Source organism: Salvelinus alpinus, chromosome 31 (genome assembly GCF_045679555.1).
Source record: "Salvelinus alpinus chromosome 31, SLU_Salpinus.1, whole genome shotgun sequence".
Taxonomy (NCBI): Eukaryota; Metazoa; Chordata; class Actinopteri; order Salmoniformes; family Salmonidae; genus Salvelinus; species Salvelinus alpinus.
Window position 1 is genome coordinate 1241891 of NC_092116.1, and position 13719 is coordinate 1255609.

A 13719-nucleotide genomic window follows, 5' to 3' on the forward strand; every position below is an offset into this window, starting at 1 on the left:
AAACGGAGAGGGCCAACCAAGATTTGGAGAGAGTGTTGCGATGTTTGGTTTCTAAGAACCCCTCTTCCTGGAGTCAACAACTCTCTATGGTTGAGTACGCTCACAATTCGTTGCCAGTGGCAGCCACGGGTCTCTCTCCGTTTGAGTGTAGTTTAGGTTACCAGCCACCTATCTTTCCCAGTACGGAGTCCGAGGTCACTGTTCCCTCCGCTCACGCTTTCATCCAGAGGTGCCGTCACGCATGGAGCAGAGCCCGTGAGACTCTCCTCCGGGTGGGGGCGCGCACCAAGGCTAAGGCCGATCGCCACCGGTCGAAGCCTCCGGTATACGTCGTTGGACAAAGAGTGTGGCTTTCCACGAAGAACATTCCACTCCGATCCGTTTCTAACAAGCTTGCCCCCAAATTTATCGGGCCGTTCAAGGTCACCAGGATCATTAGTCCGGTGGCGGTCCGGCTCAAGCTTCCTCCGGCGTATAGGAGAATTCATCCTACCTTCCATGTGTCCAAGATAAAACCGGTGTTTCAGGCACGCATTAATCCGCCGGTCCCGGTTCCCCCGCCGCCACGACTTGTTGATGGGGAGACCACCTTTTCTGTCAATCGGATTTTGAACTCGAGAAGGAGGGGACGCGGATTCCAGTACCTGGTAGACTGGGAGGGTTACGGTCCGGAGGAGAGAAGTTGGGTACCCGCTAGGGACATTCTGGATCACTCCCTTATCGATGATTTCAATCGACAGGTAAATTTGCCTGGGAACGCCAAGAGGCGTTCCTAGGGGGGGGGGTATTGTCAGGGTTCATGAATCCACTGCCTCACTCTCTCTTTCTCTCTCTCTCTCTCTCTCTCTCTCTCTCTCTCTCTCTCTCTCTCTCTCTCTCTCTCTCTCTCTCTCTCTCTCTCTCTCTCTCTCTCTCTCTCTCTCTCTCTCTCTCTCTCTCTCTCTCTCTCTCTCTCTCTCTCTCTCTCTCTCTCTCTCTCTCTCTCTCTCTCTCTCTCTCTCTCTCTCTCTCTCTCTCTCTCTCTCTCTCTCTCTCTCTCTCTCTCTCTCTCTCTCTCTCTCTCGTCTTTGTGTGGGCGTGGTTCCCAATCTTGGCCTGATTGTCTGCGCCAGCTGGAATTAATTATCTTCCCCTTTATATGTTCTGTAACCTGTGTTTCTTGTTGTCAGATCGTTGTTTCTTCCCTGAGGTTGTGTCGTGTGTCTGTGCTCATTCTCTCGCCGCCCTTGTGTGGATTCTGCTGTGCTCCTTCCTACCCAGCCGGACACACTCCCTTGGATTTCTCAGCACGCTATCATCAGAGGATGCGCCCTAGGCCCTGGGTTGGATTCCGTCTGAGTATATTCTGTCTGTCCTGTTGATGCTGTAAACTGTTTCATTAAACCATCGTTGCTTGCATCTTGCATCCGCCTCTGTATTGTGACACCCACCTCCTCGGCCAGTCAGGAGCTACTACTGCATTGCGGCTGTGGCATACTATTTACTAAACGGTAAGTGGTAAATAATATGTAGTGTAAGTATGTAGTATGCTAGTATGGGTATTCGGACACAGCTAGTGTGTGAGGACAGTGTGGAGCAGTCATGGCTGTTGCGTCCTGCTCCTCCCTGTGCCTCGTGGCTGCCTACGGGTCTGTGTGTGAGACAGGGCCGTCTATTATCTGGCGAGTGAACTGCGGGCGTATTTAATTACAGTGTCAGATCCGCTAAATAGTCCTCCACCAAGACCCTCTGCAATCTCACCTGACAGATTCTATCAATAAAATTCACTTGCTTAAATTAAACCTCCAAATAGGAATCCCTTTTGGTGCTCCCCGATCGATGAGACCCCCGCCCCGTCCACATCCCTCTCGTACGTCCCCCTCTCATTAACCTAAAGGAAAGACAGGTGAAAGTGAAAGCTTCGAACCCCCCACACTCCATTATGCCCATCCCTTCTCTCCCCCAGTTTCACCTTCACACTTCAATTGACACTAATACTTGCAAAGTATATTCTGCTGACTCACTGGGGTGTATTTGCATTTCTGACAGAGCAGTTGGAGAATGTCAGGTGATTTGTGATGAGAAAATAAATAAAACCGATCCTGTGTTCCAGTTGCGGTTCGGAAGGGGGCGGGGAGAAAAAGCCCTGTTTTATGTTTGATTCATGCATATACAATGGTGCTCGCCACATGCCACATCTCCAGTCCTCGATATACATTAACGGTAATCAAGCTTGCATTACACAATTTGGTGCCATTCAAAATCCCTTCATTATCACTGAATACGTTTTCGCAAGCAGCCATTTTCTCCCCCCTGCACTCCCCCTCGAGATCAGGCCAACGCTGTGTATGTACGGTTCATGGAAAACCGCATCCAATAAATTAGCCCCTGCATTCACAGGTCCTGATGCAGTGTATGAAGCAAATTGGTTTTTCTCCAGCACATCTATCTTTACCTGCTCTGCCAGATGAATGCTAGTAAGTGAGCCCCCTCCCTGTACCGGCATCATACACAGGCGCTCTACGAGCTAAGGCAGCACATGCAGCCATAGAAACAGTTTTGCTCTACTTGAGGCCTCATAGCGACACAGTTATTAAAGGCTATCTCCTCACAACGCATCACCTTAATAAAAGACAGGATGTTAAAACATGTGGACAGCACACAACTACCATGAAATGGTTATTTTTGCCATGAGATACTATGTGTTAACAAAAATATAAAAACTCAACATGCAACAATTTCAAAGATTTTACTGAGTTACAGTTCATATAAGGAAGTAAGTCAATTGAAATTAATTCATTAGGCCCTAATCTATGGCTTTCACATGACTGGGCAGGGGTGCAGCCATAGGTGAGCCTGGGAGGGCATAGGCCCACTCACTGGGCAGCCAGCCCACCCAATCAGAATGAGTTTTTCCACACAAAAGGAATGACAAATACTCCTCAACTCATGAAACCAACACTTTACATGTTGCGTTTGTATATTTTTTCAGTGTACTAAAACTACCATCGTGATGGACAATTGAATGAACAATCACATGCAATACCCGATAGAGATCAGGTGCTTACCTTAATGGTTTTGGTCTGAAGTCTCAGGCCATTTAAGGTGTTGATGGCTTTTTCTGCATCTTTTGGGTCCATGTAATTCACAAATCCATAACCTAGGCTCTGCCCTGCAATCAGAAAACAAACCAATTAGAATTTACAAGCTTGGCTGTGATCAGATCAGGTTTGTCTTGACCACACACAGTAGGCCACATCAATGCAGTAGACTAGATATGGACGGTTAGGTTCTAATTCTCAGAGAAAAAACTCAACGGACATTATGAAAGCTTAACCAAGTTTATTCTTCCTAGTGGATCAATACAGCTACATTAGACAAAACATGTTTCCACCATCACAAGTATATATATACTCCAATTTAGGCACCCCTTCTCCTCTCCAATCCTTACATATTTTATGGTTCGACAGGAAGACAAACTGATAAGGGAGAAATAATGGTTTATTACCCTAAGGGGATCTGACCTGACCTCAACCCCTCATTTGCCTAATCCAAAGAACTCCACCCGTATCCCCTATAGCAATCCTGTGACTTCCTCCCATCCACCCAGCACATTCCAAAGCCATCTGGCTCCTACAGGTAACCATTAACTTCTAATGTAAAAACCAGTCTCTATCACCCCTCAGATACTATAATCTTACTTCTAATGTATCATGTCTCTAGGGTAGCAATGTTCCACGTTTAACCCAGAATCCAACAGGACACACAAGATGTGTCCGTATCTAGTCTAGCATTTCACTACACCCGCAATAACATCTGCTAAACACGTGTATGTGACCAATACAATTTGATTTGATTTAGAATACAATACAGTAGTTCAAATTTAAAAGGGCATATGATGAACTTGCAGCCTCAATGGTGCGGCCCTACATCACACACACAAAAAATAATACATTAATTCCTAATTACTGCCAATCCAGTGCAGCCATGATGCTCTAAACACTACTTCCTATCCAGCGACAGCATAGTAATCTATTGTAGACCGCCAATCCCTTTCAATCAAAATGTTTTCAACCACAGGATATTCTAAAACAGGAAGCCACATACAACGGTCAGCATTTGAAACAACGGTAAACACTTTACTTGACAGCCAGCGTCTAACACGTTATGACACTGTTATAACACCGCCGTGACGCATATTTAGACCTGTTGTGACATATTGCGTTATGTTATGGCTGGTTATGACACCAACATAAGAGTGTCAAAACCCACAAAACCTACCACACCATAGCCCACCTGTCAACAGTATGTTTATGTTATATAACATTTTCTGAAATGTAACATATTAAATTATAATTGTAATTGCGCACACATTGATGTCAGAAAGAAATATACCTTCCCTTATGCTCTGTTGCTGATGACTGGGATGAATGTCGGACAAGATGAATGCCTCACTGACTGAAGGGCATGTACGTGATAGGCCTATTTGGCTTATATGATTATAATGCTTCTTGACAGTGTCATCAAGTGTATTTGACAAGTTAATAATACATTTTTTTAAATGACTAAAGAATTCATTACAACGAAAGGAAACTTCTTGGCAGAGGAACAACATTTGAAAAAACAGTCATAAAATAACGCAATATGTCACAAAAGCTGTAAATACACTTCATGGCCAAAAGGATACTCGTCAAAATCATGGGCATTAATATGGAGTCAGTCCCCCCTTCGCTGCGATAACAGCCTCCACTCTTCTGGAAAGGCTTTCCACCAAATGTTGGAACATTGCTGTGGGGAATTTCATCCATTCAGCCACAAGAGCATTAATGAGGTCGGGCACTGATGTTGGGTGATTAGGCCTGGCTCACAGTCTGCGTTTCAATTCATCCCAAAGGTGTTCGATAGGGTTGAGGTCAGGGCTCTGTGCAGGCCAGTTGTTCTTCCACACCGATCTCGACAAAGCATTTCTGTATGAACCTCGCTTTGTGCACCGGGGGACTGTCATGGTGAAACAGGAAAGGGCCTTCCTGAAACTGTTGCCACAAAGTTGGAAGCCCAGAATCGTCAAGAATGTCATTAAATGATGTATCGTTAAGATTTCCCTTCACTGGAACTAAAGGGGTCTAGCCCAAACCTTGAAAAACAGCCCCAGACCACTATTACACCAAACTTTAGTTTGGAGAAGGTGTTTACACTGCTCCAGAGTCGAAATGGCGGTGAGCTTTACACCACTCCAGCCGACGCTTGGCATTGCGCATTAGTGATCTTAGGCTTGTGTGCGGCTGTTCCGACATTAAAACCCATGAAGCTCCCGACAAAGTTATTGCGCTGACGTTGCTTCCAAAGGTGGTATGGAACTTGGTAGTGAGCGTTGCAACAGAGGACAGACAATTTTTACACGCTACGCACTTCAGCGGTCTTGTTCTGTGAGCTTGTGTGGCCTACCACTTCACGGCTGAGCCGTTGTTGCTCCTATACGTTTCCACTTCACAATAACAGCACTTACAGTTGACCAGGGCAGCAATTTTACGAACTGACATGTTGGAATCCTATGACGATGCCACGTTGAAAGAAACTGAGCTCTTCAGTAAGGCCGTTCAATGTCTGGCTATGGAGATTGCATGGCTGTGTGCTCAATTGTATATACCTGTCAGCAACGGGTGTGGCTGAAATAGCTTATACACTTCGAAAGGGTGTCCACATACGTTTGTATATATGGGTCATGACAGTATTATAACCATAGCATAACGTGCTATGACACTGGTTGTCAAGTAAAGTGTTACCGAAACAACTATTAGATTATGCCAAAAATCTTTGCCCATATCAATATTTTCATATTCCCATGGTAGCGGGCACAAACTACCCCTTAATTTACATTTACATTTACATTTAAGTCATTTAGCTGACGCTCTTATCCAGAGCGACTTACAAATTGGAAAGTTCATACATATTCATCCTGGTCCCCCCGTGGGGAATGAACCCACAACCCTGGCGTTGCAAGCGCCATGCTCTACCAACTGAGCCACACGGGACCACCATTTAAGTTCACAAACATGGCCACAAAGGAAAACTAATATTAACGCCATCAAACATACACATGTAATGCAATGGGGGATGCAGATTCAACAAGAGTTTGAGGTGTTGGCTTTCTAGAGGCCTCTCTTCAAACAGATGGTGCCTTTTTACATGCTATAAATGGGAAGCTTCACTCCCATTCTGGCTCAATATGGGCTATCCCCGTGAGTCATTGCTTGCACAGGTTCCTCCGCTTGTATGATGAACAGTTCATAAACGTAAATTCCCCTTCCATCTCGGGGAGTGCTATAGCCAGGAAAAACAGTGAAGTGAAGCAAAGCCTCCCTCACTGGGATGTGAGAAAACTACAAATCTGAGGCAGAAATTAAGCCTTCCTATGTATACCTCGCACTCCCTTTGTTCCGATTGGGCTCCCTCAAACATCTGCCTATACTGTAATTGGCTCCACAGTCGTTCCAAGCACTGGGGGCAAAGGGGATTTCACCCAGCACAGAGTAAAGTCTATGGCTCCAAGCTAAAGGAGAGAGGACATCAAGGGTCCAGGATGAGCCAAATCAGGGAGAAAGAGATTCATCTCTCAGATGTTTGGTGATTACCTAACATTTGAGGTACCTAGCACAAGTAGCATACAGGGGTAGGTTGATTAGCCTAAATACACTGCCACAAGAAACACTTTGAATCACCATCCAGTCAAACAGAAATTAAAAGAAATTAGGACAGAGATGTGCATGCAGTATGGAAAGTAAAGTGATGAGAGGGCTCCAACTAGAGCTGAGATTATAAACCGAAAATTATTGACACCAACCGAAGAGACCAATTATCGATGGCATTTTACTTATATCGATAAGTAGCCTTTACTAAAGGAGTAGGAAGTTTGAAATTAAAGTCTGCTAATATGGGCTATTGCTAACAGGACAATTGATAGCCACAACATTTAAAGTAGTAGAAGAAGTTAAGTGTAATAAAAAAAATAAAAAAAGCATTGTTCAATTTATCGTTATTGTGATAATTCAGTCAATTTATCGTGATATGGATTTTTGTCCATATCGCCCCCAGCTCTAGCGCCAACACTAGGTTTCCTCTATGGTCAACAGAGACAGAGTGACATTTTCCACTCCCAAACACACATGTGCTGGGAGCAAATGCACCGTAACATTCACAACAGATGAGAGAGCTGCTACTGCAGCTTGTGATCGAAAAGTGTGTTTTACGCCGTCAACTAAAACTAAAGTTCCTCCTCAAAGAAACTGTTAAAGTAAAGTTACAACATAAATCACACTGCAAATTATAATTCAACTTGCCAACTTCTAAAAAATGTTATGTGTGCTCTCACAGCACTAGTGCATTGCAAGAGTAAAATGACACCTTCAGACACCTATTCAGATAGCCAACAAGCCTAAATCTAACTGGAGTATGTCACACTTTATTACAGCTGCAAAGTTGAGGTACAACAAATGTGTTATTTCCAGTGAAAACATATCAGACAATCTCATTCGGCACACACGACAACACCTTCTCAATCCAACTGAGCATAAAATGATGTGATCATACAGGTAAACTCAGGCGGGCATAGTAGGCAAACATGAGAACAGCTCCCAGATAAGTAAAGCCTGTCCATGTGTGTTTTTCAACTACGCTTTACCACACACACCGGTTATAAATATGTGTTAATGGTGTTAATACCTTGTTTGATTTATTGTGTGCGGTCTTTTAAATTTGGTTTTAAACTGGGTACGCAGAGTGATGGAAATGTTTGAAAGGTTTTTAAATGGTTTCTGAAGTACAGGGAAAGAACATACTTAAACGAGCAAATTTAGAGCGACATTTCCAGTCACACTATGCCCACCTTGACAAAACATATCCAACACAAAGCAACCTCTGAAACAACAAAATAGACCAACTCAACGGACAGCTCAAAGGACAACAACAAATGATGGACAGATCTAGCACTGTTACAGAGAAAACGACAGAGGCGACATATGAGATTGCTTGGATACTCGCGAGAAACAAGGCGGCCTTCACAGATGCGGAGATTGTCAAAGAATGTTTTTTGGCCTCAGCCGAAATATTGAATGCTGATTTCACAAACAAGGAAGCTATTTTAAAGCAAATTAAGGGACTGCAACTGTCAGACTCGACCATAACATGACGCATAGAAGACATCGGCGAGGACATCGGTATGCAACTGATTACTGACATATCCTTGGCGCCATGTTTTAGTATTGCGCTTGACGAAAGCACTGACATATGTGACATTGCCCAATTATTTGTTTGGGTCCACTTCCCTCAAAACGAGTCGTTCAGAGAGAAACTTTTATGTTTGCTACCCTTTCAGGGACAAACACGAGGAGAGGATATTCGGAAAGCCCTCGTTACATTCTTTGCTGATAATAATATTGACTGGTCAAATCTGGCATCTGTGTGCACTTACGGCACCCTAAACATGCGAGGGAAGGAGAAGGGACTCATAGGCCTGATGAGAAAGAGAGGATATTCCAGAATTTATTACGTTTCATTGTATCATTCATCAGGAAGCACTTGTGGCTAAACTCAAAGACTGTGACTTAAATAATTTTTTATTAGTCAGTTAAGAACAAATTCTTATTTACAATGACGGCTTAACCCGGCCAAACCCTAACCCGGACCAATGCTGGGCCAATTGTGCGCTGCCCTATGGGACTCCCAATCACGACCAGTTGTGATTAAGCCTGAAATTGAACCAGAGTCTGTAGTGACGCCTCTAGCACTGAGATGCAGTGCTTTAGACCACTGTGCCACTCGGGAGCCCCCAATGTAATGCAGCAAGGTGTGTGTGGTGAACATTATTATTGCGAGGGCACTGAATCACCGGCAATTCTGCGAGTTGCTGGAGGAATACCAGACAGAATACTGCGACTTGATATTTCACAATGAGGTGAGATGGTTGTCTCGTGGCAGAGTTTTGGAAAGATTTCTCTCTCTCTTCCCTCAAATCCGTGAAATTGTCCCAACCAAGGGGAGAGAGGAGCAAGAGCTGGATGATCCACAGTGGATATTAAAGCTGGCTTTTTTAACTGACATCACCTGCCACCTGAACACGGTGAATCTCCAGCTCCAAGGGAAAGCTAAAACTCTGGGGGAAATGCTGCGTGTGGTCACAGCATTTCAAAATAAAATCTCCACACTGTTCATACCTGACAGACAGTTTGTTTATTTCCCAGAACTCAGCACAGTCACCACATCCAACCCAGACATACTGCAACATTTTAGCTATGATGCATTTGTGTGTGTGTTGGAAGAGTTGGAGTTTGAGTCAAGATTCAAGGATATCATGGAGTACAAGTTTTTCAACTTAATTGAGAACCCCTTTCATGTGCCAGTGTCAACTCTGACCCCAGTCATCACAGCCCTCTGTCCTGACCGTGCTGGAATAGAGAGTGAGATAGTGGAGCTGCAGCCAAATGACACATTGCAAGGTGAACTAAGATCAGGTGTTACCCATTTCTGGAGCCTTCTGTCAGACACCGAGTATCCACTTCTGAAGCAGTGTGTGCAAAAGGTGACCATTTTTTTGTCAGCACTTATTTATGTGAAGCAACATTGTCAACAATGAACATTGTAAAACAGAAACTGAGAAACAGATGCACACCTGGATTGCATCACAAGGATAGCAACAACAGACTATACATTTAGAATGAATTCAGTCAAGGGACATTTTCGCTCATCCAAATACTGAGGTAACAACCCTTAATATGGGACTTATACATGTGATGTAGCCTATTTGATGTGTGTATGTATATATTTGTGATGTGCTGCACATCAAATCAATTGCATGTTGATATTGGAAGAAAAAGTACAGCAAATTAAAGATCTGTGCGGCCCTCTGAATGATTGTCTCAACCCAAAGTGCCACCCTTACAAAAAAATTGTGCGCAACACTGCACTAGATGATAGCTTGGGTCAACCATGAATGGGTTTTGGGTTACCATGTCATCTGAAACCTAATGTTAAAGTGCATCAATAGATATGGACTGTGCTGGTTGATACAGGACAATTAATGACATATAAAGGCTCAGTCTGCTACTTGCGTTAACACCCGAGGATGAGGATGGAGACTGGCATGGAGACTAGCATCCCATTGGCATAGAACAGATGGACACTTCTTTCCCCAATCTCATTTGCATAAAGGGGGTGTGAAATGATTAAAACATATATTTTCTCTCTTCCCTGTTTAAGTCAAGATATTTCTAGGTGCCGTGGATCATAAGATCATTATTCCAGAGGAGGGATTGTTGGAAATTGACTAATTGTCTTGAGAATGTTATAACTATAGAAGTGGATTAGTAGTAGTGACTAATGTGTTATGGGTTAGACAATTTATGTGCAAATAAATTTGTAGCAGGAGGCGAGGTACATACGGGGCCTGCATTTGAGACAATTGCAGAGTCTGGCAGGATCGACATCAGTGTACTATGTGGAGTTTCAAAAACCAAGGCATGAACATTATAGGGAATTGGGAGAGCGGAACGTGACTGGGGCGGAGATCTGTGGGGCTCATAAATTAAGGAACAGGTGATAGTCTCTGGGGAATAATACCACTCCTCTATGTATATTGTTACAGGAGATAGCTGTCCTCCCTCTAATACGAGCTAACTGTGCACAATATAGAGACTACTATGAAGTTAAATTGAACATTACACATACCCAGATCATGGTGTGAGTAGCAGAGATAGTGTTGTCATTTCAGACACTATTGTCAACTTTCAGTGATGGGTTTTGTCAGAGAAGGCACAACGCTTGAAAAAAATAGGCACAGATCCCTGTATACAGGAGGCCACATCACCGGAAGGGAAGTTCGATGTAATAATAGCATCACATCTCCTGCAGAGTGTGATTAAGAAACATGTGACTCAGAGTTTTGTTAGGTTGGATACTCTTCCAACACCAGCCAGCAAACACTTGACACATTTCCCAGAAGATTGGGACTGAGTGACGGTAAATGGAAAGTGTCAGAAGGTGGCTGTTTATTAACAGTTGGGACACAAAGTTTACACTGTAACGAGGGTGTTCACAAAGGGGTGGAGTATAGATCGGCCTTGGGATGACCAAGGGGTACCTAACCTGAGCACAGGAAAGTATTATCCACAGAAGGTCATTGGGATGCTGGTGGCTAGGGGAACGGGTATGAGTTGGGAGATAGGTAGGTAGTATCTGAACGATTCAGTCCTAGATCTATCAGTGAACCACGAAGTTAAAATGAGAGCAGGAGACAGATTCCATGCACTAGTTATTCTCACAGAGGTCGCTGTAGGGACAGTAACTGAAGGAGCAGTAATAGTAGCAAAGGATGCTATATTAACAGCATGGAACTGGACTACAGCGCCAACGAGGTGTATTGTGAAGTATGCATCATGGGCAGTCTTAGTAATAGCAGGGGTTACTTTGGTGGATGTTGAAACATATATACAGTGCTGAGTTACCTCAAGATGAGGTAAAGTTGGTTAAGACCACCGCAAGTGTATATTGGGTGGCCATGTAGGAGGGAGATGGGCAGAAAAGTGAGAATGACATGGTTTGGGAACACCTTTTGGAACCTGTGGCCAGAGGGGGAAGACTGGGTGGAAGCATGAGGAGGTTTTTTAGGGCCTTCATTTTTGTGGAACCCAGCAGAAAACTATCCTGAGTCATGTGAAGAGAGAGTGGGAATCATCATGTTATCAAACTTTGGGTTGTCATACATATGTAATGTGTGCAGAGCTTAACACATTATTAATATCTGCTATGCTTTGCGTTTCTCTTCGCTTTTCAAGTCTTGTGCTATCACTCTCTTAGGAACCAGAAGGAGAAAAAGTCAAAAGCTCCATCAGAAATGGCGGTAAAAAGCTTCAGTTGAAATGTTATTGTGTTGTACAACGAGAAATGTAAAGAAGAGTGAAGTGTGATTATAGATCAGAGGCCATAAGTTCCGGAGTGTAAACCTAATAATTAAAAGTGAATGTTAATCATGTTATATTTTTTGTTAATGTTTTATTTTTTGTTCTTTTATTAGTCATTTCCAAGTGTACATTTGAAGACGGAAGTTTACATACACTTAGGCTGGAATCATTAAAACACGTTTTTCAACAACACAAATGTCTTGTTAACTTCTTATGGCTGGGGGCAGTATTGAGTAGCTTGGGTGAATAAGGTGCCCAGAGTAAACTGCCTGCTACTCAGGCCCAGAAGCTAAGATATGCATATAATTAGTAGATTTGGATAGAAAACCCTCTGAAGTTTCTAAAACTGTTTGAATGATGTCTGTGAGTATAACAGAACTCATATGGCAGGCAAAAATCTGAGAAGAAAATCCAACCAGGAAGTGGGAAATCTGAGGTTTGTAGGTTTTCAAGTCAGTGCCTATCGAATATACAGTGTCTATGGGGTCATAATGCACTTCCTAAGGCTTCCACTAGATGTCAACGGTCTTTAGAACCTTGTTTGATGCTTCTACTGTGAAGGAGGGGGGAATGAGAGCTGTTTGAGTCAGGAGTCTGGCAGAGTGCCACGAGCTCAGTCTTGCACGCTCCCGTGAGAGTTAGCTGCGTTCCTTTTCATTTCTAAAGACAAAGGAATTCTCCGGTTGAAACATTATTGAAGATTTATGATAAAAACATCCTAAAGATTGATTATATACTTCGTTTGACATGTTTCTACAAACTGTAATATGGCTTTTTTGTCTGAACTTTCGCCTGGACTTGCCCACGCCTCCTGAGTTTGGATTTGTGTACTAAACGCTCAAACAAAAAGGAGGTATTTGGACATAAATTATGGACTTTATCGAACAAAACAAACATTTATTGTGGAACTGGGATTCCTGGGAGTGCATTTTGATGAAGATCATCAAAGGTAAGTGAATATTTATAATGCTATTTCTGACTTCTGTTGACTCCACAACATAGCGGGTACCTGTATGGCTTGTTTTTTGTGTCTGAGCGCCGTACTCAGATTATTGTATGGTGTGCTTTTTCCGTAAAGTTTTTGGGAAATCTGAAACAGCAGTTGCATTAAGGAGAAATGTATATAGCGTTCTATAGGGCTGTCCCAGACAAAAAAAACACATTGACCAAGTTTGTCAACCAATCGATTGGTCGACATTTTAAAACGTATCTTTCCATATATTGACACATCCTATGTGTTTTAATCAAATCAACTATATTCACTGAGCTTGTCTGATGCAAGTGACTGACTATAACAGTGTTTATCACGCTGTCTGTGTTGCTGAAGCTGAACATAATTAGCCATTTCTGACTGGAAAATTACAGAAACTACTGTTACTGAAATCGGTCATTTGTTTAGGAAAAACATTCCCTGCTCCCTCAACCCTTGCTCTCTTTACGTGACACATGTATGCATCGCATGCACGTGACCAAAATCCTATTAGCACAGGATTAGTATTACTAGAAAACTTCGGTTATGTAATTATTACTCCAGAATGTCCATTATTCTAGCGGACGAGTCGGGGATTTGTTTTTTTCCAAACTGTCCCCTGCAATTCTTAACTTTTTCACCAATAATTTGAAAGTTATGACGGAAGCCTGCAGGTTTTTATTCTAGGTGTGAAGATACAGTATTTCAACATATCAAATCAATCAATTTGATGGATAAGAAAGTAGTCATGACGACTAGCTTGATTGAGCCTTATCCCCTTAGTTTTATTGCCTAAACTATTTCCATATTGTATGTGGA

General features: G+C 43.0%; 1 protein-coding gene across 2 annotated transcripts in view; it reads right to left on the reverse strand.

Annotated features, from left to right (window-relative positions):
- The window catches only part of LOC139560967 (ELAV-like protein 2), a 109297-nt gene that overhangs the window by 35972 nt on the left and 59606 nt on the right, over positions 1–13719 (reverse strand). For both annotated transcript variants that reach the window (XM_071377724.1, XM_071377725.1), the window contains one exon: positions 3048–3151. In XM_071377724.1, the coding sequence (XP_071233825.1) occupies positions 3048–3151 (104 nt within the window). The remainder of the gene's footprint in view (positions 1–3047; positions 3152–13719) is intronic.